Source organism: Macaca thibetana, chromosome 20 (genome assembly GCF_024542745.1).
Source record: "Macaca thibetana thibetana isolate TM-01 chromosome 20, ASM2454274v1, whole genome shotgun sequence".
NCBI classification, from domain to species: Eukaryota; Metazoa; Chordata; class Mammalia; order Primates; family Cercopithecidae; genus Macaca; species Macaca thibetana.
The window spans coordinates 74,383,988-74,407,160 of NC_065597.1; the positions used below are offsets into that span (position 1 = coordinate 74,383,988).

At 61.6% G+C, this 23,173-nt stretch overlaps 3 protein-coding genes across 7 annotated transcripts in view; all 3 read right to left on the bottom strand.

Moving 5' to 3' along the window:
• Nucleotides 1-8,220, bottom strand: part of BAIAP3 (BAI1 associated protein 3) — a 15,071-nt gene extending 6,851 nt beyond the window's left edge. The window contains exons 1-11 of one of the 5 annotated variants that reach the window (XM_050774663.1): nt 8,079-8,220; nt 2,978-3,118; nt 2,669-2,756; nt 2,409-2,489; nt 2,055-2,162; nt 1,543-1,602; nt 1,330-1,396; nt 1,037-1,232; nt 658-702; nt 461-538; nt 243-345 (exon numbers count right to left, since the gene is read on the bottom strand). In XM_050774663.1, the coding sequence (XP_050630620.1) occupies nt 243-345; nt 461-538; nt 658-702; nt 1,037-1,232; nt 1,330-1,396; nt 1,543-1,602; nt 2,055-2,162; nt 2,409-2,489; nt 2,669-2,756; nt 2,978-3,108 (957 nt within the window). In that variant the 5' untranslated portion in view covers nt 3,109-3,118; nt 8,079-8,220. Of the gene's footprint in view, nt 1-242; nt 346-460; nt 539-657; nt 703-1,036; nt 1,233-1,329; nt 1,397-1,542; nt 1,603-2,054; nt 2,163-2,408; nt 2,490-2,668; nt 2,757-2,977; nt 3,119-3,901; nt 6,028-7,125; nt 7,338-8,078 lie in introns of those variants that run through there. The other 4 variants (XM_050774664.1, XM_050774665.1, XM_050774666.1 and 1 more) reach the window with 4 other exon arrangements.
• GNPTG (N-acetylglucosamine-1-phosphate transferase subunit gamma) overlaps nt 1-23,173 on the bottom strand; it is a 105,384-nt gene that overhangs the window by 20,677 nt on the left and 61,534 nt on the right. The gene's annotated exons all lie outside the window — the stretch shown is intronic.
• Nucleotides 15,925-23,173, bottom strand: part of UBE2I (ubiquitin conjugating enzyme E2 I) — a 395,011-nt gene continuing 387,762 nt past the window's right edge. Inside the window, exons 6-8 of the mRNA XM_050774772.1 lie at nt 20,968-21,077; nt 20,732-20,811; nt 15,925-16,533 (exon numbers count right to left, since the gene is read on the bottom strand). Coding sequence (XP_050630729.1) covers nt 16,470-16,533; nt 20,732-20,811; nt 20,968-21,077 — 254 coding nt within the window. The 3' untranslated portion in view covers nt 15,925-16,469. The remainder of the gene's footprint in view (nt 16,534-20,731; nt 20,812-20,967; nt 21,078-23,173) is intronic.

A 23,173-nucleotide genomic window follows, 5' to 3' on the forward strand; every position in this document is an offset into this window, starting at 1 on the left:
GCATGGGGGTCAGGCCCACCAGACTCCTCCCCCTCTCCTTCTACACTGACTCTGTGAGACCCTGGAGAGACCACATGGCCTGGGCTGCCCTTCTCCGGGGAACGAGGGTGTCAGGCAACGGTGAGCACTCAGCGGAGGCCCAAGAGCAGGAGCTCCTCCAGGCAATGCCCTGCCCCTTGAAGACTGGGACACCCCCCAGGCCCTTCCCTAAGCGTCACCAGCCCCACCCCACACCTACTCACCCGGACAGGTATGTTGAGGCACCCCAGGAAGTCATCAGTGTGGTCCTCGGTGGGTCCTGCTGTCCCATTTGCACGGGCTGACTTGACGATCTGTTTGAAGTACCTGGCCAGCGCGGTGGTGGGCATCACGCTGAGGCTCCTGGGGAGCCACCGCCCGCTGGGCCCCATGACCAAGCTGAGGGCACAGGTGAGGGGTAGAAAGGTCCCCACAGTCATACCTGCCCATGCCCTTCAGGCCGATGACTTCATTCAGCTTCCTACATGCTTCTACCAGGGACACGTCGTCGTCATGATCCCTGGTGGGGAGAGGAGAGGACCTGGCTTGTCTGGAGCCCCCAGCCCAGCCCTGAGTTCGTCCTGCTCCCTCCCAAAAGGTGCCCATTCCCCCCGCCCTGCACGGTGCAGGGGCCTGTACCAGATGTCCAGATGCAGCTGGTCCGTGCTCACGTCCTCAATCTCACTACATGGAGAACAGAGAGATTCCCATGAGGGTCCCTGGCGAGGCTCTGCCCAGGCCGGGGTCAGGGAGTTCAGAAGCAGCAGGGAGCAGGCCACAAGCTCCAGCTCTCCAGACAGGCTGTTCAGGTCCAAATCCCGATCCCACCACGTGTCGCCAGCCGTGTGGCCCCGGTGGCACAACGCCCATCTCTGGGTCTCAGTTTCCTCCTCTGGAAAGTGGCCACAGGGCCCCACAGAGACCGGGAGCCGCTGCGAGCCACCCCCCTCCAGGCACAGCCCAACTCTGGACCCCAGGCAGAGCCCCCCTCCCACACCTAGATGGGCGAGGGCCTCACAAGAGGAAGTGCTCCTTCCAGACGGGGTTCAGCGTGCTGCTCTTCACCTCGGTGACCTGGATGCACTTGGCGGGCAGGGGACCACCGCGCTTGCTGCCCTTGCGGAAGCCAAAGCGCTGCTCTTTCTGCGCACGGGGCTCCCGCGTGGTGTCCGAGGCAGGCAGGATGCCCAGCATGCAGTATGGGTCACTGAAGCCTGGGAACGGTAGGCGCCTCAGCCCCAGCCCCACACCCTCTGCCCTCCACGGTTGCCAGGCCTGGGTGCAGCTGAGGTCCGCTGGGTCCCCACGCACCATTGGGGTCCTTGGCCAGAAGGTTCTTGGCACGCATGACAGAGACTTTCAAGGCATACGTGGGGGCCTGTGGACAGAGGGGTGTGGGAGGCTGGTGAAGCTGAGCTGCCCCCCAGACACCCTGCTTAGCATGGAGGTGACAGGGCCTTGCCCTGTGCCCCCACCACACAGGCACATGCTGGTCAGGGTCTGCCCAGGCAGCGGCGGCCTCACCTTGGCCTTCCTCACTCGCTCGATGGCCTCGGTGTGCTCCTCAGTGCTGGTGCCAAACACCTGTGGAGGGCAGGTGGGTTGGCAGGACCTAGGCAACCCCTGAAGCGAGGCTGCCACCATGCTGGGACCTCGGGCTCAGCCCCAGTCACAGACACCCGACCTCAGTCCTCACGGGTGCAGGGTTGGGGGAAGCCTGGGAGGGAGCGGCGGAGGCCTTGTGCCAAGGGGCCCGGGCATGCCCGGAGATGGTCGGCGTGATGAGGGGCACACGAGTGCATGTGCAGGAGCGGGGGCCACAAGGGGACGGGGGAGTTCAGAGCACACTCAGGTGGAAGCCAGGTGCGTCCTTGGGGGTGCATCTGCAGCCGTGTGTGTGTGTGTCTGTGGGCACCCTCAGCCATCTCTGCCTGTTGTGCATGGATCGGGGAGATCCTGCTGTTTGGGTGATCATGGTGTCAGTGGGTCGGGAAGGGGTTGAGGTGGGGAAGCTGTCGGGGTCCTGGTGGGCTGACCTGCTGGAGGTAGCTGAGCAGGGCCTCCTCGTCGTCCACCTGGTCAGGGCCCATGGTCCCCGCTCGGTAAAGCACTGTGTACAGGGCCTCCTCATAGAGCATGTCCACCTGCAGGTGGGGGAAGGGCAGCCACAGTGCCACGTCCCAGGCCCCCAGCCCTCAGCAGCCCCTCCTGCCTGCCGAGCCCAGGCCCCACCTCTGCCGCCCTGCACTGGGAGCCCCTCCGCTCCTCACTCACCCACCCACCCTGGCTGTCCACCATCAACAGACCCTGTGCACACAGTATCTGCCTATAAACGGCTGAGAGAGCGGCCACTGCAGACAACTGCCCCTGATTCCGGCCCCCACCTTTACCTCCTCTGGGGCCAGGGCTCTCAGGCCACGGCTGGGATCCACAGGCTCTGGGGGTGCCGGTGAGCCACTGCGCAGGGGGACCTGTGTGTGGGGCCCAGGGTGAGGGCCTTGATCACAGGGAGAGCCCTAGGCCTGCGGCTGGGAGGACAAGTGGTGCCCCAGGAGGTGGGAGCGAGGGCAGGGGGGAGGGGGAAGGAGAGAGAGGAGGGGGAAGCCCCATGCTGGGCTGCAGTACCGGGACCTGCGGGTGGCACCCTCACCTCGGGGCACGGCAGGCCCTGTCTGCCTTCCCCCTTCTTCAGCATGAGGCGCATGTGGGCAAAGAACTCCACGCCGTCCCCAGGTTTCCTGGAGGAAGGGCTGGGTCAGCTCGAGGCTCTCAGCACACTGGCCCCTGCCTGGGACCCTCAACTCCAGGGGCAGACAGGGCCATGTGACCTCCACAGTGTGGCATGGCTGAGTGCAGGCCCTCCTTTGCACCTAGGTGGGCTGGGGCCAGGGTGGCCGTGTGTGAAGTCTGGTGGGGAGTGACCCTGTGAGCGTGTGGGGCTGGGCCCCTGGGCACCCACCAGGCCCCCGTGGCAGGCTCCTGTGGGTCGGCACTGGCACTCCCTGGTTCCTGCTCAGTCCTGCGGCGGAAGGACGGGCACACCTGCACCTGCCTGAGCACGCTGCTCTTAATGTCCAGCAAGGTCGACATGGTGGGTGACCTACAGCAGAGAGCACAGCCCGCAGCCTCAGGTCACCCACTCCATCCTCCGTGCACCACAGAGGCCACGGCAGGCAGGGGGTGGGCGGGAAGAGGTGGGGCAGAGGCCTGGGGGCTCATCCACAGCCTGGATGGCACTGGGCTCCTGTCCACACACCTGCTGGGTGACCACCTAAGTCCCTGCACGCCCTACAGGGCGGCTTCAGGTAGGAGTTAGCGGATGCCATCAAAGGCGGGGCTGGTGCCCACCCGGAGCCAGGGGTCCAGCCAGGGGCTCCTGGGGTCTCACTGGAGAGGGAGGTGGTTGCTGCACTCGCCCCCCAACACCTCTCCCCATGACAGCACAGGGGGAGGCACCTGTCTCCTGGGGCTGCACCAAGAGGACCAAGACCAAGATCTGCCCACTCTGGGGGTGCCACCCAGCGCTCAGCAGGAGGTAAAAACTCGCCAGAACCCCAGGCCCCACTCTGGGTACGGGCCCCTGCCATCCCAGACCACAGAGGACAGATGCCAGGTACCCAGCTCTCCTATGCAGGAGGTACGAAAGGCCAAAACATCGACCACAGCCTGGGTACGAAAGGCCAGAACCCTGACATGACATCTGGGTACCGGCCAGAACCCTGCCACCACAGAGGAGCCTGGGTACGAAAGGCCTGTTGGTCTTCATCACCCTGACAGAGGAGGGGCCGGTGGCCTGGGCTGCAGCACTCATGCCCAGGTGGGGCAGGCAGTGCTCACATGGCCAGGAGGCCCTGGAGGGGACGGCCTGGGGGTCCTCACTCACCAACCACAGCGGAGGTCAGTGCCCCCTCCTCACCCCAGGAACTGGTCAGCGAACCTGAGGTGGACAGTGGAAGGTGGGGGGCAGTGCCCCCACAAAGCAGGGCCTGCTCCCCACAGTTGGTACAAACGAGAACGTGAAGCGAGCCGGGCCCCGCTGGAAAATGCCGGGCGTGGGGGCTACAGCTCCCTCCCAGTCCATCCGGAGTCACTTCCCCTCATGTTGCTATGGCAACTGAGCCACCCTGTCAGCCTCCTGCTTGTAGCAGCAGCAGCCCAGATGTCACCACTGGGACACAGCTGCCCTCTGCCGAGGCCTGGAGCCCAGGCCCAGGCAGACCCCTGCCCGGAAGGCCCCACCCACTTTTTGTTTTGTTTTGTTGAGATGGAGTCTCAGTCTGTCGCCCAGGCTGGAGAGCAGTGGCACGATCTCAGCTCACCGCAACGTCCACCTCCAGGTTCAAGTGATTCTCCCCTGCCTCAGCCTCCCGAGTAGCTGGGATTACAGACGCCCACCACCACACCTGGCTAAATTTTTGTACTTTCAGTAGAGACGGGGTGTCACCATGTTGGCCAGGCTGGTCTTGAACTCCTGACCTCAGGTGATCCACCTGCCTCGTCCTCTCAAAGTGCTGGGATTACAGGCATGAGCCACTGCCGCCGAGCCCACCCGTGTCAGGGAGGAAGGCCGGGTGGTACCGACCTGCACACCCCTTCAACAGGGGCAGGATGATGGCTAAGACACCACAGCCTCCTGAGACCCTCTTCCTCCACACTGGTACAGATGCAGACCCTCCACCTCTGCACTGCCTCTGCCTGCATGGCCCCCCAGCAGCCCCAGGGAGGTCCCCTCCCCCCTCCATGAAAACTGTCCCAGAGTCAGGCCACCTCTGCCCCACCACAAGAGACGTAGCCACTCTTGGGCTCCTGTCCCAGCCTTGCCGGTCTCTGATTTCTAGGACACCGCGCTCCCCCAGCCCCCCGGGGTCCTAGCCTTGCTATCTGGGTCCCCTTCCCTTGCCAGTGCTCTCTCATCCACCTGCGGAGGGTGCCTCCGGGCTGGGCACACTGGCCGTTGCAGGGGGCATGGTCATTCTCATGGAACAGGAGAGGAAACGAAGACTCAGTAGGTTCTATTGCTCACCCAGGCTCCCACAGACAGTTGGCGGTGAGGGCCAGGCTAGCCCACCCCTCCCCTGCATGCCCAGGCCAGTTCCCCTTGGCTGCACTAGACTCATAAGCTCAGTGGGCAGCACAGGGGCCCGGGCACACCGTGCCAGTGGTGGGTTCCAAATGGACCTTGTGGCGCCAGCTCGCGGGCCCCTGCTGTGTCTGTGGGGGTTCAGGGTCACCAGCCCCAATCTACACCCACACTAGCTCAGACACCATTCCTGGACATCTCAACCGGATTCCAGGGTCCCTGCAAGCTCCCGAGCCCTGGGTGCAGGCTCTCATGGGACCAGACCCTAGAGCTGAGGACAGGAAGGAAGGTTTGCGGCTCCCACCCTGTGAGAGGTAATGCTTGGGGGGGCCTCACTCCTTCAAACCTATCAGTGCCTTCCCCTGTGAGCCTCCCCCCAAAAGACAGGGGGCTCAGTGGGCTGGGTACAATGCTTCCGGAAGCTGTCACCCCCACAGCCAGTCGTGAAATCCCCAGGGACCCGGGAGTCGCAGACCCCGCTTCCCCTCCCTTGCTGGGTGGAAAAGGCTGCTCCCCTTGCAGCCCCCCGAAGCCAGCAGAGCAGCCGCTGCTGGAGCTGTTGCCAGGGCAACCGCCGGCCGCATGTGCGTGTGACGGGGCGATGGGGGCTCGCAGTCCTGGAGACAAACGTGACGCAGGAGCTAAGTGGCCCGAGCTGCGGGGTTGGGGAGGGGGTGTCTTGGTGAGAACAAGATGTTCCAGGCAGAAAGAGGGGGCTCAGTGCCCTCCCTGCATTTTTCTCTCCACACTCACCTCCTCATCCCCAGAGCGGCCCGAGAGGGATGCCCTTTGCTCCCTGCATCTCAGATGGGTAAACAGAGGGCGCAGGGCGGAGAGCCTATCCAAGGTCCCAGAGCCAGCAGGTGGGCCGGGGACGGCCATCCAGGTCTCTCTGGTGTCCCCAGTGCTAAGCTCCTGAGACAACCAGCTAGGCCGGCCACCCTGACCCCAACCACAGCTCCTGCCCCTCCCGCTGCCCGTTGCTAGGATGGGTGCAATAGTGGCGTCTTGGCACAGGTGTACAGAAGACTTGGTTCATCCTGGGTGCGCAGAAACCCCTTTGGTTGCCCTGGAAACCCCAGGCTGCCTGGGCAGCTCATAGCCTGGCTGCACCCAACTGCATGGGCCCTGGGAGCCACCTGCCATAGAGGCCAGAGCTGCTGTGAATGGTGGACATACGCATCTGCCTGTGTCTGTGACCAGTGCAGGAAGCACTGACTGCCTGGTTGGCTCTCAGCACTTATGGGACAGGAGTGAGCCAGGTGCAGGGGACCCCCCGTCTTTCCCGTGGGTCCAGATGTGGTGTAACTCCTTCCCAGGCTCTCACCCTGGGACAGTAGCATGAGGCAGGATGAGCCCAGACTCTGCTCATGCCTGATGCCAGGGCCAGGACCATACTCCCATGTGTCCAGTGAGCAGAGGGAGGACTGCCAAGGAGTTCCTGCCTTGTGGCACGTGGGCGGAGCCACACCTGCCCGTCCCACCTTGCTCCCTGGCTGTCCCCCAGGCCCTGGCTGAATGGGGAATGACATTTTGCAAGGAGGATGGCACGTCTCATTTCACAGCCCAGGGCAGGGGCGACTTACCCAGAGCCCAGATGTGAAACTGGGACTCTGAGCCATCTCCTGCCAGGCCGTTTGGGGGCTGGGGGTGGGGGAACAGTGAGGTAGCTGAGTCTGGGGGCAGCAGAGCAGAGGTTGGGTCAACCTTCCTCCCCAGTGCAGGATGTCTGGTAACAAACGCCTTCAACGTGCTGGGGCCGCCCTTCTTACCACATTTGGGGCAGGGGGGTGGCTGTTGGTGCCCTGGGTGTGTGCCTGTCAGGGGAGGTGGCGGGACGTCTGCCCCACAGGCTGACTCTCCAAGCCGCCCTCTTGGTCTTCTCTCCAGCTTCCCCGCTCTTCCTCCCTCAGCGCCCCCGACTCCCCTTCACCAGGCCCTGGGGGTTTCCCGTGGGAATCTCTCCCTGGTCTGACTCCTCCAGACGGCCCCTGCGCGGCTGATGGCAGTGCCCAGGTGCAGGTTACCTGGCGGGCCCGCTACAAACGCTGCTCCCCGGGGTCTCATTCCAGTCGAATCCCGGGAATCTGCATTCTAACAAGTGCTGCCGGTGGCCTTGGGCTCCCTGAAGTCTGAGACGGGCTGCCAAGGTCCAGCTGCTGGCGCCCAGCAGGAGCGCAGGAGACCGGAGTCCACGGCGCCTTCTTCCTCCCCTCTCCTGTGTGTGCGCAGCGCTCTCTCCTCCCTCTGCTCACCGACCCCCCCCTGCCCCGCCTCGCGGCACCCCATTTCCCGGGGCTCCGGGCGCCCGCGGGAGCCGCACCCTCAGTTCTATGGGGGTCTCTCCCCTTGGAGGGGGCGGGCGGTCCGGGGGGAGTCTGGGGGCGGGCCTAGTGTGTCATTTTAAACTTCTGCCCCGGAGACCCCGGCCCAGGCCAAGAGCCCACAGCCCTTCGCGGAGTGGGGCTGAAGGAGGGGCGACTTTACACTCGCAGGGATTTGGGGGGGCCTGAAGGGCCCTACGAGGACCTGCGGGAGGACGGAAGAGACGAGGGCGCTGCGGGGGGGCGCAGCCCGCCCGGGAGGGGTGCTGGGAGGCCCCGGGCCCGTCTGCTCCCCTGGGGAGGCGGGCGCGGGGGTCGAAACCTCGCTTGGCGGCCCAAGTGCGGGGGAGGCCGTCGCCAGAGCCCCGATACCACCCCCGTCCGCTCCGCAGTGCGGACCCCACCGCCGCACCTGCTCCTGCGCGCTCGGAGAAATGCCCCCGAGACCCCGCCCCTCCGAGCATGCGCGGCCTCAGTTTCCCCAGGGCCGAGGGGGCGCCGAGACCTTCCCACCGCCCCCCGCCTCGGAGGCCACCCCCGTGACTCCTGGGGGACCCGGGCCAAGGGGGCGGCGGCCGTCGGTCCGTCCGGGTGGGGGCTCGGGGCCGAGCCCCGACGGCGGCCCAACAGCACCGGCTGCAGCCCGCGGCACTCACCGTGGGCCGGCGCGGGGAGAGGGGCTCCTGGGGCGCCGCGCTCGGGCACCAGCTCGGGAACGCCGAGGCTCAGCGACCGTTCCCAGCCGCGCGCGCCGACGACTGAGCAACTGCGGGGCGGACGCCGCTGCGGGGGCGGGGCCTTACTGGGGGCGGGGCCGGGCCTGACGGGGCGGGGCCTGACCGCGCTCGCCCCACCCACGACCCCGGGCTCGCCCCGCCCCCCGCGGTCACTGCGCCTTGGAGGACCGGGCCGGGGTCTCTGTGCCTTGAGCCGCGCCGGAGCCCCCTCCCCCGGGGTGCGGGGCTGTCAGTCAACTCACAGGTGTCTGCGGGACGGGGAGCGGGCTTGGGTGCCTCGGGACCCCGCCTGGCCCGCCCTCCCTGTGGCACGTGGGGTCCGGGAGGGGTTGGTCGGCAGGGTCTCCTCCGCGGACCCCAGGGAACCCAGAGTCACCAAGACCGGCAGCGCCGCAGACCTTTCTGGAAGGGCCTCGCTCAGGGACCCCTCGAGGATCCCGCCCCTCTCTTCTCGGAGCAGGGGTGCGTCCTGCAGGAATCCACTCGGGACGCCCCACGCCCACGCGGACGGCCTGTGGGGCGATCGTCCCTGAGGCTCTGGTGAGGGCCCAGTTGGCGCTCGTCGGGTCACAGCCTGCCGGAGCCCCTGGGGTCTGAACTGGATCCGGCCAGCCCCTCCCGGGCGGCTCCCCACTCTCCCTCCGCCTCGCTGACCTGGAACCCAGCGGGTCCGCGGTCTCCTGCAGGGTTTGTTAAGGCATTGATGGGTCCCGTCCCCAACCCGCTGGTTCCCAAAGTCTGGGCGGGGGCGCAATCTGCATTTTTTCCCTTCTTTTGAGACAGGGTCTCAAAAAAGCTCTCAAAGCTCTCGACCAGGATGGAGCGCAGGGGCGCCATCTCGGCTCACTGCAGCCTCGAACTCTCCAGCTCAAGCGATCCTCCCGCTTCAGCCTCCCCAGTAGCTGGGACCTCCCGCAGGCTATTTTTTTTGGGGGGGTTATTTTGTGGAGATGGGGGTCTCCCTATGTTGCCCAGGCTGGTCTCCATCTCCCGGGCTCAAGGGGTCCCCCTTCCCGGCCTCCTAAGTCGCTGAGATCACAGGCGCGGACCCCCGCACCAGCCAGTGCCTGTACTTCCCAGCTGCAGGCTGCTGCCGCAGGTCTGGGGACCACACTTGGAGAAGTCTGTGCTAAGCACGGCCCTGGGGGGTCCTGAGGCTCTGGGACTTGCCAAGAGCACAGCGCCCCGGCCCCACCTGCGCTTGGCCGAATACAGCTGGACACTCATAGTCCTTTGGGGATGGGGGGTGCAGGGTGTCAGACTTTGGAGTTTTCACCCGAAAGGGCACCAGGGCAGCCCAAGGCAAGATGGGCTTCCAGAACACAGCTCCTCAAAGGGAGGGGGCCCGTCTGCCAACAAGTGTTTTGACTTCTGGATCCCAACTCACTCCCATCCATGCCCGCCCCGCGCCTGTCTGTGCAGGATGGGGGGCAGGACCATTGGGTGGGCTCTCCTTCCAGATGCTCGGCCCCAGGCTCTGCCCGATCCTGACCCAGCACAGCCAGGCTGGTGGGGGAGGGCAGGGAGCTTGCAGGAAATGCAGGGACTGCCTGGGCCCGGGACGCCGCGAGGGAAGCAGGGGAGGGGGCCTGCGCCCTGAGCCCCCTTCTGCAGCAGCGTCCCTCCTGAGGGGCTGGCGGGTCTGGAGCCAGCGTCTGGGAGCGATGCCCCCTGCCTCTGCAGTCTTGCACCAGGTTCTGCCCACCTGTTGGAACAAACACGGGCCGGTTGCCATGGTGATCACACTGGCTTTGAGTGAAGGGACAGGCTCTGCAGCCACAGTAAACAGGAAGTTGGGAGGGGCAGCTGCTGCTCAGCCCCCAGGAGGGCAGCAGCCCTCAAACCAACACTGCAGTCTGTCGGGGCGGAAGCACGCTTGGAGACCTCTCCCCACTCTTTTCTAGGTAGGGAGACTGAAGTCCGGAGATGGGAAAGGGCTTTTCCAGGGCCACAAAGCAACAAGCTGAGTCCCAAACCAGCCCTGGGCCTCCATTTCCCCAGGATAGGATGGTCGCTAGGACCGTTGCCTCCACAAACGTTCAGTGCAGAGTCACAGAATGAACGAGCCGAGTGAAGACCCACTCAGTGACCGACGCTTTCATTCTCCAACTTGTTCTGAGACTGAAGACAGGCTGACCTGGATCAAAGTCCCAGCACCCTGCTCACCCCTGCCCGAAGGCGACCCTCCACGGCCCGGGCCTCAGTTTCCCTCTTCTGTAAAATGGGGACAACAGCAGCGCCCACCTTGGGTGCAGCTGGGGACCTCGGTGAGCCAATCTCAACTCACAGCAGGTCAGCTTCAGTCCCAGCTGGTGGGGTGGGAACTGCGGCCACCCAGCCAGAACTCCGACCCCTCTAGTGACCCAATTTACCTTTCCATAGCTCGGGGCTGGAAGCCCATTCTTGTGTGAGTCCCCTCCCACTAAGAGACAGGACCACCCACCCTCCCCACACCTGAGCCCCAGACCTCACTCCGAAGGGGCTACCCTGGCGTCTGCCCTCGGACCCGAGTGCAGACAGCTGCTGTGCTCCGGGGACAGTGAGGGGATGGCGCAGGTGCAGGAACACCTCCTGGCGATGTGTCAGGACACAAGACCCCCTGCCCAGATGGGATCAGAGCTTGAGGAGGCTGCTGGGGCACCAGGGCTGCTTGTGTAAAGCTGACAAGAGCCATTTTTCAAGCCTGGCTCTTTTCACATTCTCAGGACTTTGTGCTGGAAAGGGGCTGGCAGCCAGGGAGAGTAGCTTTTCCTCCTTAGGGCGGGGGAAAACACCAGGCTCTGGATACGCAGGCACCAAAGCCGCTGAAGCACACAGGTGAGGCCATGGCAGAGTCAGACACCCGCTCCTGTTCCACCCTCAGGAGCACCGCGCAGGGCCCTGTGCTACCACCCTCTGGTGGCAGCCCTAGAAATTGCAGGCACAGCCTCCCAGAAGCCACCCCCAACTTCCCTCTGAGGAACCAAGCAAGGAAAGGCAGGACAGTTGGAGAGCTCGTGGGGTCAGAGCCCGGGGACTCTGGCCAGAGACCCTGCCTGTCCCGGAGCTGGAGGACCCTGAAGACACTGCCAGAACGTGTTCCTTGCCCACACTGGCCCTGGGGTAGAAGTGCCCCATCAAGAGAGAGGCTCTGGGTGGGAGGGCCTTGGCCCAGGTCTGGCCTCATGCCTGAGATGCTGGTCTCCAGAGCCCACACCAGCAGCTCCGGAAGTCCTGCTGCCAGGCGTGCACAGGTGGATCCGGCTGGAGGTGACCGCCCGGGAGTCCTGCTGCCAGGCGTGCACAGGTGGAGCCGGCTGGAGGTGACCGCCCGGTGCCACGTTGGAGTTTTCTCAGGCCTCCATGCTGCTGCAGCATCTGTGAGGTGTCCAGGGCGGGATGGTGACAAAGAAGTGGGCCCAAGACACCATGCCTGGCCAGTGTGGGCAAGGAACACGTTCTGGCAGTGTCTTCAGGGTCCTCCAGCTCCGGGACAGGCAGGGTCCCTGGCCAGAGTCCCCGGACTCTGACCCCACGAGCTCTCCAAGGGCCCTGCCTTTCCTTGCTTGGTTCCTCAGGGGGAAGTTGGGGGCAGCTCCTAGGAGGCCGTGCCTGCAAGCTCCCAAATAAAGGCCACTCATGTGCCAGAGCCCAGCAGGCAGGACAGCCTCTGCTGCAGTGAGGCTTGGATGGCAGGGAGGATGGCACCCTGTACCTTGGCCAGGCTTCCCACCAGCCTAAGGGTGGGGGTGTCAGAGGCCCTTTCCCAGCGAGGTGGGCTTCCGTGCTCACTGTGGTTAGGGGCCCAGCAGGGAGAGGCAAGGCCCTCAGTGCGCATCATTCTACACAGAGCTGGGGTTGGGAGGCGACTCCTCCCAGCTCCGGGGGCTTCAGAGTCCCTCCTTTTCTTCCTTTTTTTTTTTTTTTTTTGAGACAGAGTCTTGCCCTGTTGCCCAGGCTGGAGTGCAGTGGTGTGATTTCACCTGTAACCTCTGCCTCCTGGGTTCAAGCGATTCTCCTGCCTCAGTCTCCCAAGTAGCTGGGGTTACAGACGCCCGCCACCTTGCCTGGCTAATTTTTGTATTTTTTTTTTAACTGGTAATCAATTTATTAAAATAGTTGACTTAAGCATCTGCAGTGGTGACTTCCACTTCAACTCCACTTCAATACTGATGGAAGTCATCTGCGGAACAATCTCAGAAGAACTGTGCGAGTCAATGAGTCACTTGTGGGTTCTCATCTGGAGTTTTTCTTGTAGTGATTCCCAAAGTCTTGGTCGTCGGATTCAAACTGGTCCTTCACGCTGAGATTCTTTTCCTTTGCGCCTCTGATCAAGTCAGCACACACCTTTTCTAGGGATTTACCCTGCGGCTCGTTAGAGCGATTTGAATTTGTTGAATTTTAGTGAATTGCCATCTCCGGCTCCATGGGAGTTCTTGCGGTATCCTTAAAAGCCATAGCTGCTACGCGGCTTCCTGACCAACTTGTTCCTCGTCGAGAGCGAACAGCGGTGAGTCAGGAGCAGGAGCGTGCGGATCGGCGATCCACAGCACCCACCACTGCGTCTTCCTCAAAGACCTAATTTTTGTATTTTTACTAGAGACAGGGTTTCGCTATATTGGTCAGGCTGGTCTTGAACTCCTGACCTTGTGATCCATCCGCCTAGGCCTCCCAAAGTGCTAGGATTACAGGCGTGAGCCACCATGCCCGGCCTAATTTTTGCATTTTTAATGGAGGTGGGCATTTGCCGTGTTGGCCAGGCTGGTCTTGAACTCCTGACCTCAGGTGATCTCCCACCTTAGCCTTCCAAAGTGCTGAGATTACAGGCGTGAGCCACCGTGCCCAGCCTCAGAGTCCATCCTTAAAGGCACAGCCCAGGCTTGGGAGGCTGAGGCAGAATTGCTTGAACCTGGGAGGCGGAGATTGCAGTGAACCAAGATCGCGCCACTGCACTCCAGCCTGGGTGACAGAGTGAGACTCCATCTCTAAATAAGTAAATAAATAAATAAGGCACAGTCCGCATCTAGGAGTAGGAACTTGCCTTATTCAGTGAAGGGAGTCCTGGAGGAAGGGCAGAGGCCCAGGGAAGGAAGAGCCCAGGCCACATGTGGCCGGTGGTTTTCTAGAGCCCATTCCTATTTTGTCCTAAGAGCTGGATAAGCTCCTGGCAGGTGCAGGAGCCTTTGGGCAAGGCTGGGCCGGAGACAGGCAGGGTGGATGGGACCAGTTGTCCCAGCCCCTTCCCACCCAATGGGCCGAAGCCAGGAGCCCCCACCCCAACTGGGCCCAACGGCTTCCTCAGACCAGGGGGTGCCTGGGGGTTTCAGGCTACCTCTCCTGAGCAGGTGCTTCAGGACGCCCCCAGACCCAGAATCAGGGTCAGCTGGGGATGGATCCCAAACCCAGCACTCCCAGGCCCCTCCCTGCTGGAGCTGGCTCAAACCAGTTCCAGCCAGTCTGAGTCAGTGCAAGGCCCTCCAACCTGGCAACTTGTTGTCATGGTAACCACAAGGGAGGCTTCCCATCAGTGGCACCCGGGAGTGATGGCGGGGCCGGGTCTCAGGTCCAGGAAGGTGACGGGACCTGGGGACCAGCAGCCTGGCCAGGAGCCTGTGTCCCCGGGGGCAGTGGCCAGCATGGTGGCCAAATCTCCTAGCCTCCTCCAGCCCAGCCACACCCAAGTCCCAAGGGACCTGAGAGGCGGAGGGCACGTGAGGCCAGCCCGACCACCAAAGTCAAGGGAGGGCTCCCAGACCGCCAGCTCAGGCCTGGCTAGCCCATCCCACAGGGGCTGGGGTTCCTGCACCGGACTCCTACCTGGTGGCTCTAGCCAGCCCTGGATGGGCCCTGTGAGGAGAGCTCTGGGCACCTGGGGTGCCTGCTCCCCAAGGAAGTCCCCTGCCAGGGGCAGCAAGAGCAGCCTCGAGCCCCAGGGAGGAGTCCCCTAGAGCAGGCCAGGGAGGTACAGGTGAAGAGACCCTGAGCCTGGGGGTCACCTTGGCTAGAGGGGTATCACCCGGAGGGGTTAACACAGGGCCGGAGGCAGGACCGGAAGGAAACCCTGGGGTGTAGGGCTGGACCTCCGGATTGGGGGGAGTGGCCCTGTGGCCCCAGTGGGCTCCCACCCCCACAGCCAGGGGAGCCGGGGACAGGGCAGAAAAGGACACACCCAGCAGACTGCAGTCTGTGCAAATGCTTTAATTGGTGGATTCTTAGATACAGTGGTAAACCCATCGCCCACAATTCTTTATTAATTCCGAGGCACCTCATGCCGGGAACCCGCTCTCCCTTCCGCTAAACAAAGGTGACCGCGTTTCAGAGCTCTCCTGTTACAAGGTTCACGTCCTTCGTTAGGCCGAGGACTGTGGTACCACAAAAGGAACATTTCATTAGCTGAAGTCACGACGATTGGCTAGAAACATCCGTTACTGTAGAATACGTTAACTACAAAATATACTGAATTTCCATATATATTAACCATATACATGGGTAACTATTACTAAATGTAGTTCAGTCGTTACAAAATAAGACATTCTGGGAGCGGGCTACAAATATTCAAACCAGCTGAATTCCCCAGGTAAGGCCCCTGCATTCTAAACAAACCACACGCGTCAGACCGCGAGCTCAGTGACTGCAGGGCACGTAACCAGGAAAGCGAACAAGGCACTGGCACTGCAGAGCTGCTGGTGGGGGCGGGGGGCACTGCCGGCTCGGGGGGGCCTTCGGAAGTCACCTCTAACTTCGATTCCCAGCCCACAGCAGCCGCCCTCCCTGCATTCTTGGCTCCTTTGGGGAGCACCTGCCCCGCCCCCTTGGAACCCTGCACTTGGGCCACCGGGACCCAGCTCCAGCTGCCGGGGCGCACCAGGGCAGCAGGGCCAGCTCCAGCCCCAGGGCTTGAAACGAGACTGAGGAGGGCCCAGCTCACTAGGATGCGGAGACTGGGTGGTGGGTCGGAGGCTGGAGGGCTGGGAGCGTCGGGCTGTGTCCCCCAGGGCTTCCCATCTCTGTCCACTGCACCTTCCTGCTGGGAGGTGACTGGCACCCAACTTCCCAGCCAGGCCACTTCTTACAGCGGTTCAGCCACAGCTCAGGCAGCCCCAAGAGGCCTGGCCGGCCCAGCCTTTGCAGAGGGCTCAGCATCAGGGCGGCTTCTGAGTGGCACAGCCTCCCCCGGAGAGGCCATGCTCAGGTAACCTCAGGACAAAGAATTCCAGACACAGGCCGCCCAGGGCCCTCCACCTGGCGCTCCCCGGAGGGGCCATGGCTGTGGGCTCTCCTGGAGAAAGCACCCCGTGTTTGCCAGGGGTGGTAGCAAGGCTGCCTCCGGAGGACGTGAGACACAGACACCCGAGGTGGCACCCTGTGCACGGCACGGCTCCATCCCTGTGACCCGGCCACTGAGGGGCACCCCCGCCAGCAGGCTGCCCGGATAGGAGTCCTCACACAGCCTCCAGCCCTGGTCTGGACCTGGCCCTGTGGCCCTCTAGACAGCTGGCACCGGTGCACACTTGCCAGGGTCTCAACGCCAATCCCGACCTATGCAGATCTTAGCTGCCCAGCGCTCTATAGCCCGAAGATCCCGGGAGCACAGAAACCTCAGCAGCACTTTGTACACAGCCCTGTTGACAAAGATCCAGGGCAAGACGGAGCCACACGGCCTGGGCACATCCGAAGCAGATGGGAGAGCCTGGTCCTGGCCCGCGGTGGGGCTGCAGTCAGGTGGGGGGGGCGGGACACTCGGAGGCCGCCTCCTCACACTTTCAATAATAATGCAACCAAAACCTTTATATAAACAGTTTATTTACTCTAAACAGCAACACAGACAAAACGCCATATAAACACAAAGGAAGTGGCGCAGAACCGAGATGCTGACCTGGGGTCTGAGGCTCAAAAGCAGCACAGCCCAGGTTCTAGAGAGGAGCGGCAGAGGGAGGGTGCGTTTCCATACAGCCAGCCGGGGCCAAGTGCAGCTCTGCACGGTGAGAAGCATGCCTGCATCCCGGAGCGAGGACTCGCTGCTGCGGGACTTACCCAAGTATAAAAGTTTATAATTTTACAGCAGTTGAAATACTGACATCAATATTAAAATAAAAGCGAGTTTTACATAACAATCAAAAATACAAAAGACCCAAGGAAGAGACCCTGTATGGAAACGGGCAATTCAGCGAATTGAGACCGCGCACCCGCGGCGGCAATGGAAGATGGCGCCCGCCCAACCCCCCCAGGTGACTCGCCATTGTACGGAGCAACTTTAGATTCGCAAAAATGTTGTAAACAAGTTCTTGCCAAACCAATCCCTTCCTTTTGACGATGCCACAAGGTCGCTGCTTATGAGGGCGCAAACTTCTTGGCTTGTGCTCGGACCCTTTTCTCGTACTCCACTCTGTTTTGGCTGAGGAGGTCAAAAGAAAAGACACGTGTTAGAGGGCTGAGCAGCCTGGCCCACACGCCGGCCCCGGAGCCAGCTCGGCAGACCAGGCTGCAGGACGGGACCTCCTGGGTAAGGGCAGTGTGGAGCTCGTGACAGTAACAGAAGCAGGAAGGCCTGCGTGGTGGGGAGCCCAGGCTGGCTCTGACCTGGCTGAGACTGTCCTGTGGTCTGAGGGGGGCAGAAGGGCAGGGAGGAGAGGAACTCATGCTGAGTGGAAGTGGTGTCAGAGGAGGACAGAGGGGCCCCGCAGGGCTGCGAGGAGGGCTCAGGCCCCAGGGGACCCACACCAGGGGGCCTGCAACATCGTCACCTGTGCCAAAAGTCTGGTCCTAACTAGCAATCAGCAGCTTCTCTTTTCTGTAAGTCTAGGGCCAGCGCTAATAAACTGAAAACACTGATTGCTTGCCACTGTTCTTCGCCAACTCCCCAAAACAGACAGAAACTTCTGGAGGGTTTTTCCATGAGGCGCTCAGCCCCAGGGGCAAAGATGTGGGAAGGCACGCCTGGTTCGGAAGGGGGTGCTGCCCCAGCTGGGCAGTGCAGGCGTTATCAGGGCGCACGTCCGGAGCTGGGCAGAGTGAGGTTCCGCCTGCAAACAGCTGCCCAGGCTGCACCTAGGAGCTGATGGGACACAGGGCAGTGTGACCGTGAGGATGGGGGAACACTGTGACATTCATGGAGGTGGTTCCTGAGGTAGCAGTCCTGGCAGTCTCGCCAGGATTGGACCTGGTCTGAGACGCTGAGCCAAGCCAGGCCTGGTGCAGAGCGAAGGCCAACAGCCCAGGACGGCAGCAGTGCAGGCGCCACCCCCACCCAGGCCAAGGGCCTGGACTGCACCCCAGACTCCAGCGCCCTCCTTGGACCACCAGCTGGCCCCAGGGCAGAGCAGCTCAGCTGGGTGGGCGTGAAAGGAACCAGAGGCAGTGGCCACATGTCCCGGCTCTGCCTTTACCAAGCAGGGGCCCCCAGAAGAGGCACCTGCCAGGGCAAGAACACAGCCCAAGGCCTCCACGAAACCCAGGAAAAAGGATTGAAACCTGCAAACATGCTTCACAAAGGGCGCTTTTCAAGTGGATGTTTGCAGGAGAAAGAACGTTTGTTTACGTGAACACAAGTGTACAGTGCAGCCCAGCAGGCACCAAGCCCAGGAGACACAGTGGAGAGTCACACAGGGCGGGGTACTGCGACCCTGCCTGGCCCATGCAGCAAGTGGGAGCCAAAGCCCAGCTCTGGAGATGGCCGGCAAATGGGGTGCAGGCCAGACAGAGCTCACGCCCACACCATGCTCGGGATGGCAGACCAACTAAGGGCTAAGCAGGAAAACATTCCTTTTTTTTTTTTTTGAGACGGAGTCTCGCTCTGTCGCCCAGGCTGGAGTGCAGCGGCATGATCTCGGCTCACTGCAAGTTCAGCCTCCTGGGTTCATGTCATTCTCCTGCCTCAGCCTCCCAAGTAGCTGGGAATACAGGTACTGGGACCACCATACCCAGCTAATTTTTTGTATTTTCACTAGAGACGGGGTTTCACCATGTTAACCAGGATGATCTCGATCTCCTGACCTCGTGATCTGCCCGACTCAGTCTCCCAAAGTGCTGGGATTACAGGCGTGAGCCACCGTGCCCGGCCTGCTTTCTTTTTTTTGAGATGGGGTCTTGCTTTGTCACCCAGGCTGGAGTGCAGTGCTGCAATCTCAGCTCACTGCATCATCAACCTCCTGGGCTCAAGCGATCCTCCCACCTCAGCCTCCCAAATAGCTGGGACTACAGGCGTGCACCACCATGCCTGGCTTAACTTTTTTTTTTTTTTTGAGAGGTAGTCTTGCCTTGCTGCCCAGGCTTGTCTCCAACTCCCAGGCTCAGGCAGCCCTCCCGCAGTGGCCTTGCAAAGCATTGGGATTACAGGCTTGAGCCACTACACCTGGCAATTTTTTTTTTTCAGACGGAGTCTCACTCTGTCACCCAGGCTGGAGCGCAGTGGCCAGATCTCAGCTCACTGCAAGCTCTGCCTCCCGGGTTTTATGCCATTCTCCTGCCTCAGCCTCCCGAGTAGCTGGGACTACAGGTGCCCGCCACCTCGCCCGGCTAGTTTTTTTTATTTTTAGTAGAGACGGGGTTTCACCGTGTTAGCCAGGATGGTCTCGATCTCCTGACCTCGTGATCCACCCGTCTCGGCCTCCCAAAGTGCTGGGATTACAGGCTTGAGCCACCGCGCCCGGCGCAAATTTTTAATTTTTTGTAGAGATGGGGTCTTGCTGTGTTGCCCAATCTGGTCGTGAACTCCTGGGTTCAACCAATCAGCCCACCTTGGCCTCCCAAAGTGCCGGGATTACAGGCGTGAGCCACCACACATGGCCTGGAAAACATTTTCAGGAGTTCAAGATCAGCCTGGACATGGTGAAACCGTGTCTTTACTAAAAATACAAAAATTAGCCAAGTGTGGTGGTGTGCACCTGTAATCCCAGCTACTTGGAGGCTGAGGCAGGAGAATCACTTGAACCCAGGAGGCGGAGGTTGCAGTGAGCCGAGATCACACCACTGCACTCCAGCCTGGGTGACAGAGTGAGACTCTGTTTCAAAAAAAAAAAAAATATTTTCTACCTCAAGGACCACGTGACACTCGTGAGCACTGTGGCTTCCTGCCCAGTGGAATGCGTTTCACGGAACTCCTAGGGCACAGCAGGCCAACACACAAACCCAGGCCACGCCACATCCCACGAGCCAGTTCCAGCAATGGCTCGGCCGACTGAGCGTCTGTGAGGTGTGCAGGGGAGCCAGGCTGAGGCTGGGGTGGCTGCTGTGACACTTGCTCCCTGCCTGGGGCCTCTGTGCCACCCTCAGCCAGCAGGGAGGGCACCTTGCAGACACCTGGGCTGGGCCTGCATCCAGGGAGAAACACATCTCTCCAAAGCCAGGTGCCTTCTGTTTTTTGAGATGGCATCCTGCTCTGCTGCCAGGCTGGAGTGCCGTGGCTCCATCTCCGCTCACTGCAACCTCCGCCTCCTGGGTTCAAGCCATTCTCCTGCCTCAGTCTCCCGAGTAGCTGGGATTACAGGCACCCAGCACTACGCCCAATTAACTTTTTGTATTTTTAGTAGGGATGGGGTTTCACTATGTTGGTCAGGCTGGTCTCAAACTCCTGACCTCGTGATTCGCCCACCTTGGCCTCCCAAAGCGCTGGGATTACAGGCATGAGCTACTGCGCCCGGCCCAAACCAGGTGCTTTTCCTCACAACCGGTGCGGGCTGGGCTTAGGGCAACGGTGACCCCTCAGCCTCCCACTCCCGACCAGGAGATGCCCCCTGGAGGGAGCGTGCCTCCAATGCCCATGGTGGCAGGCACGTGTGGGGTGGCTGCAGGGTAAGTCTCCTGGGTCCCCGGCCACTGGGGCCCCCGAGACCACCTCAGAGGTGTGGGCACCCACGCTGAGATGGGGCTGGGTTTCTCAACGCTGCAGGTGCAGCAGTGGGGGTCAGAGCCCCCAACCCACCTTCTTATGGACCTGCCCAGAGCAGCTGCAGAGGCGGCCCCCAGGGCTGGGGACAGGACAGGCAGGCGTGTGGCGTCTGCTCAGGGCAGGGTCCTCCCTGCTGTCCCCAGCACTGTTTGGCTGTCGTCTGCATCCTCACTCACACCAGGCCCTCCTCAGTGCAGACAGTGACCCCAGGACCACGGGAACCCTTGTAGCCACAGCAGCACCTCAAAGGGACCGGGTGGGAGCCCAGAGCCTATGTGACAGCATCACATCACTGAGCCGTGCTGGGCCCCCACAGGAGGAGCCAAGTATGCGGGGCTGGGGATAAGCAGCAGGGGCAGTGCAAGAGGCTGGGGTCCACAGGAGGCTGAGCAGGTGGACAAGCCCCTCAGCATGGCCTCCTCCGGCACCCATGGCCAGGTCCTTCCCCTCCTAGTAGGGGCCCAAGACAGCCCCCGTCACCTGGCCTGCTCCCTCCCCCAGACAGGGCTACGGCACCGTCCACGCCCACGGCACACCCTGTGCGTCGGTGCCTGCTGCCCACAGGGTTTATGCCCCGACCTTCCCCTGGAGGTGCGGACCCTGGCTGTCTCTAGGGTGAGCCTGTGTGCTCCACTCCCCTCCTGCCAGGCGGCCTTGGCTGGGATGGAGAGGAGCTGCCAGCAGCGGGGCGAGGGCTGCTACTAACCAGTAAATCGTGTAGGCCTCTGCTTGAGCTGGATCTTGGATATTTGGTTCATTTAGAAGTTCCTGTATTCCTAATAGGATCTGTGCCAAAAACAAAAACACAAGACAGGGGTGTGAGCAGTCTGAAAGGGGGACACGGTGAGACTCGGCCTCAGCCACTGAGAATGACTGCAGACCCGCGTGTCCAGAGGGGAGACTGAGGCAGCCCTGCCCATATGGGTGGCGGAGGCCCCGTACCTGTTTGATTGTGATGGCTGGCCTCCAGTCCTTGTCCTCCTCTAAGATGGACAGGCACACTGTCCCCGAGGGGTACACATTCGGGTGAAATAATGGTGGTTCGAATTTACCTGGAGAACGAGGAAGAAAGGAAGCGCTTTTTGCAGGCAGGCACTGTCCCCGAGTCATGTCCTTCCCCCCCGCCACCCCCTCCCAACACTGGGCCACTGGGTTGGGAGCCAGGTTATGTGGCCAAGAACTTTCCAAAAAAATAACATTGTGGCCACGAGGAGGCAAGAGGAAGACACGTCCACCTTTGCACGCAGGGGACAGAGCCTTGGGGACACGGCCGCAGGCCAGAGACGAAGCTGTGTCTCTCCCAGGACAGAACTCCCGGCACAGCCAGGCCGTCTGGGAACACAGGCCGCCGGGTGGCCACTTAACCTGTGGCCCCCACGTCCTTCCCAGCTGGGCCAGACTCAGGGGAGATAGGAGGAGCTGCGGGAGATGTCCAGGGACATAGCCAAGGCCCTTCCAGAGTCGGCAGTTCCTACGCAGACCCTCTGCTTCCAGGACACATGGGCTTTTAGGACCCTGTGTTATTTCTTTTTTTTTTTTTTTTTGAGACGGAGTCTCGCTCTGTAGCCCGGGCCGGAGTGCAGTGGCTGCATCTCAGCTCACTGCAAGCTCCGCCTCCCGGGTCTACGCCATTCTCCTGCCTCAGCCTCCCGAGTAGCTGGGACTACAGGCGCCCGCCACCTCACCCGGCTAGTTTTTTGTATTTTTTAGTAGAGACGGGGTTTCACCGTGTTAGCCAGGATGGTCTCGATCTCCTGACCTTGTGATCTGCCCGTCTCGGCCTCCCAAAGTGCTGGGATTACAGGCTTGAGCCACCGCGCCCGGCCGGACCCTGTGTTATTTCTTTACAAAAAAGCAAAGAAGTTTGCCACCATTAGCCCCATCGGGGCCATCACCGTTGATATTCTAGGCTATTTCCCGTCTTTTCCCGGGCATTCTCCCTCAATGCTATGGAGGACACACAGTGCGGCAAGTCCAGCGCAGCCTGAGGAATTCTCTCAAAGCCGACGCGCCACGAACACCTACAGCTTCCCGAACACTCGCTCCTACCGACCACTGCGTCTGCCCCGTAATCCCAACTCCAACACCCAGGGGCAGCTTCCTGGACTTCAGGTACCACGGAGCGCACAGGGCACACGCCCTGGAGAATGCAGTGAGGACACCACCGCAGACCGCCCCACGCTGCGACCATCCCACACGGCGGACCATCCCACACTGCAGGAGCCCATAGGCGAAACCAGCAGCTGCGTGGCCATCCTGAGTACGAACACTGGCGTGAGTGCATTGCTGTGCAATGTGGGGTCACGGCATCGGTCCTCAAGCCGTGCTGCTTCCAGGCTGCTCACGCGGGCTGCCGCTGGTGGATTCCAGCCACTGGGTGAGGTGCACAGCGGCCTCCACTGCGTCTCCTGGTGACCACGGAGCGCCCCTTTCAGCCCGGACTGCTTCCTGGCGACTGCTTCGGAGCTCTTCAAGTGGCACGTACAGGCCTCTTTTCCTGCTCGGGGCTTGAGTTTTTGCTTTTAAAATTTTTCGAGATGGAGTTTCACTCTGTTGCGTGGGTTGGAGTGACGTGATACAATCTCGGCTCACTGCAGCCTTCGCCTCCCAGGTTCAAGTCATTCTCCCGCCTCACCTTAGCCTCCAGGGTAGCTGAGATTACAGGCACCCGCCATCAAACTTGGCTAATTTTTCTATTTTATTAGAGACGGGGTTTCTCCATGTTGGTCAGGCTGGTCTCAAACTCCTGACCTTAAGCGATCCACTGGCCTCGGACTCCCAAAGTGCTGGGATTACAGGTGTAAGCCATCGTGCCCAGCCCTACTTTTCACTCTTCTAAGAGAATCTTTTGGCAAACACAAGTGCCTAATTTCAATTTAATCTGATTTCTCAATCTCGTTTCTTCTACCAATCACAACTTACCCACAAAAAGGCAGAGATGCTGGATGCCAGCACCGCCAGGTCCACAGAGATGCTGGACGCCAGCACCGCCAGGCCCTCCCAAGGTGGGGGCTGCCTCCTCCTTCCTCATGGCCTCCAGCTTGGAGGTGGCCATGCTTCGCAGAAGGAACAGAAAGGGGGTGCCCTCCTGTCTGGACTGCCTGCCAGGTGTCATAAGGCCTCTTCACTCTTCCCCATCTGTCATCCT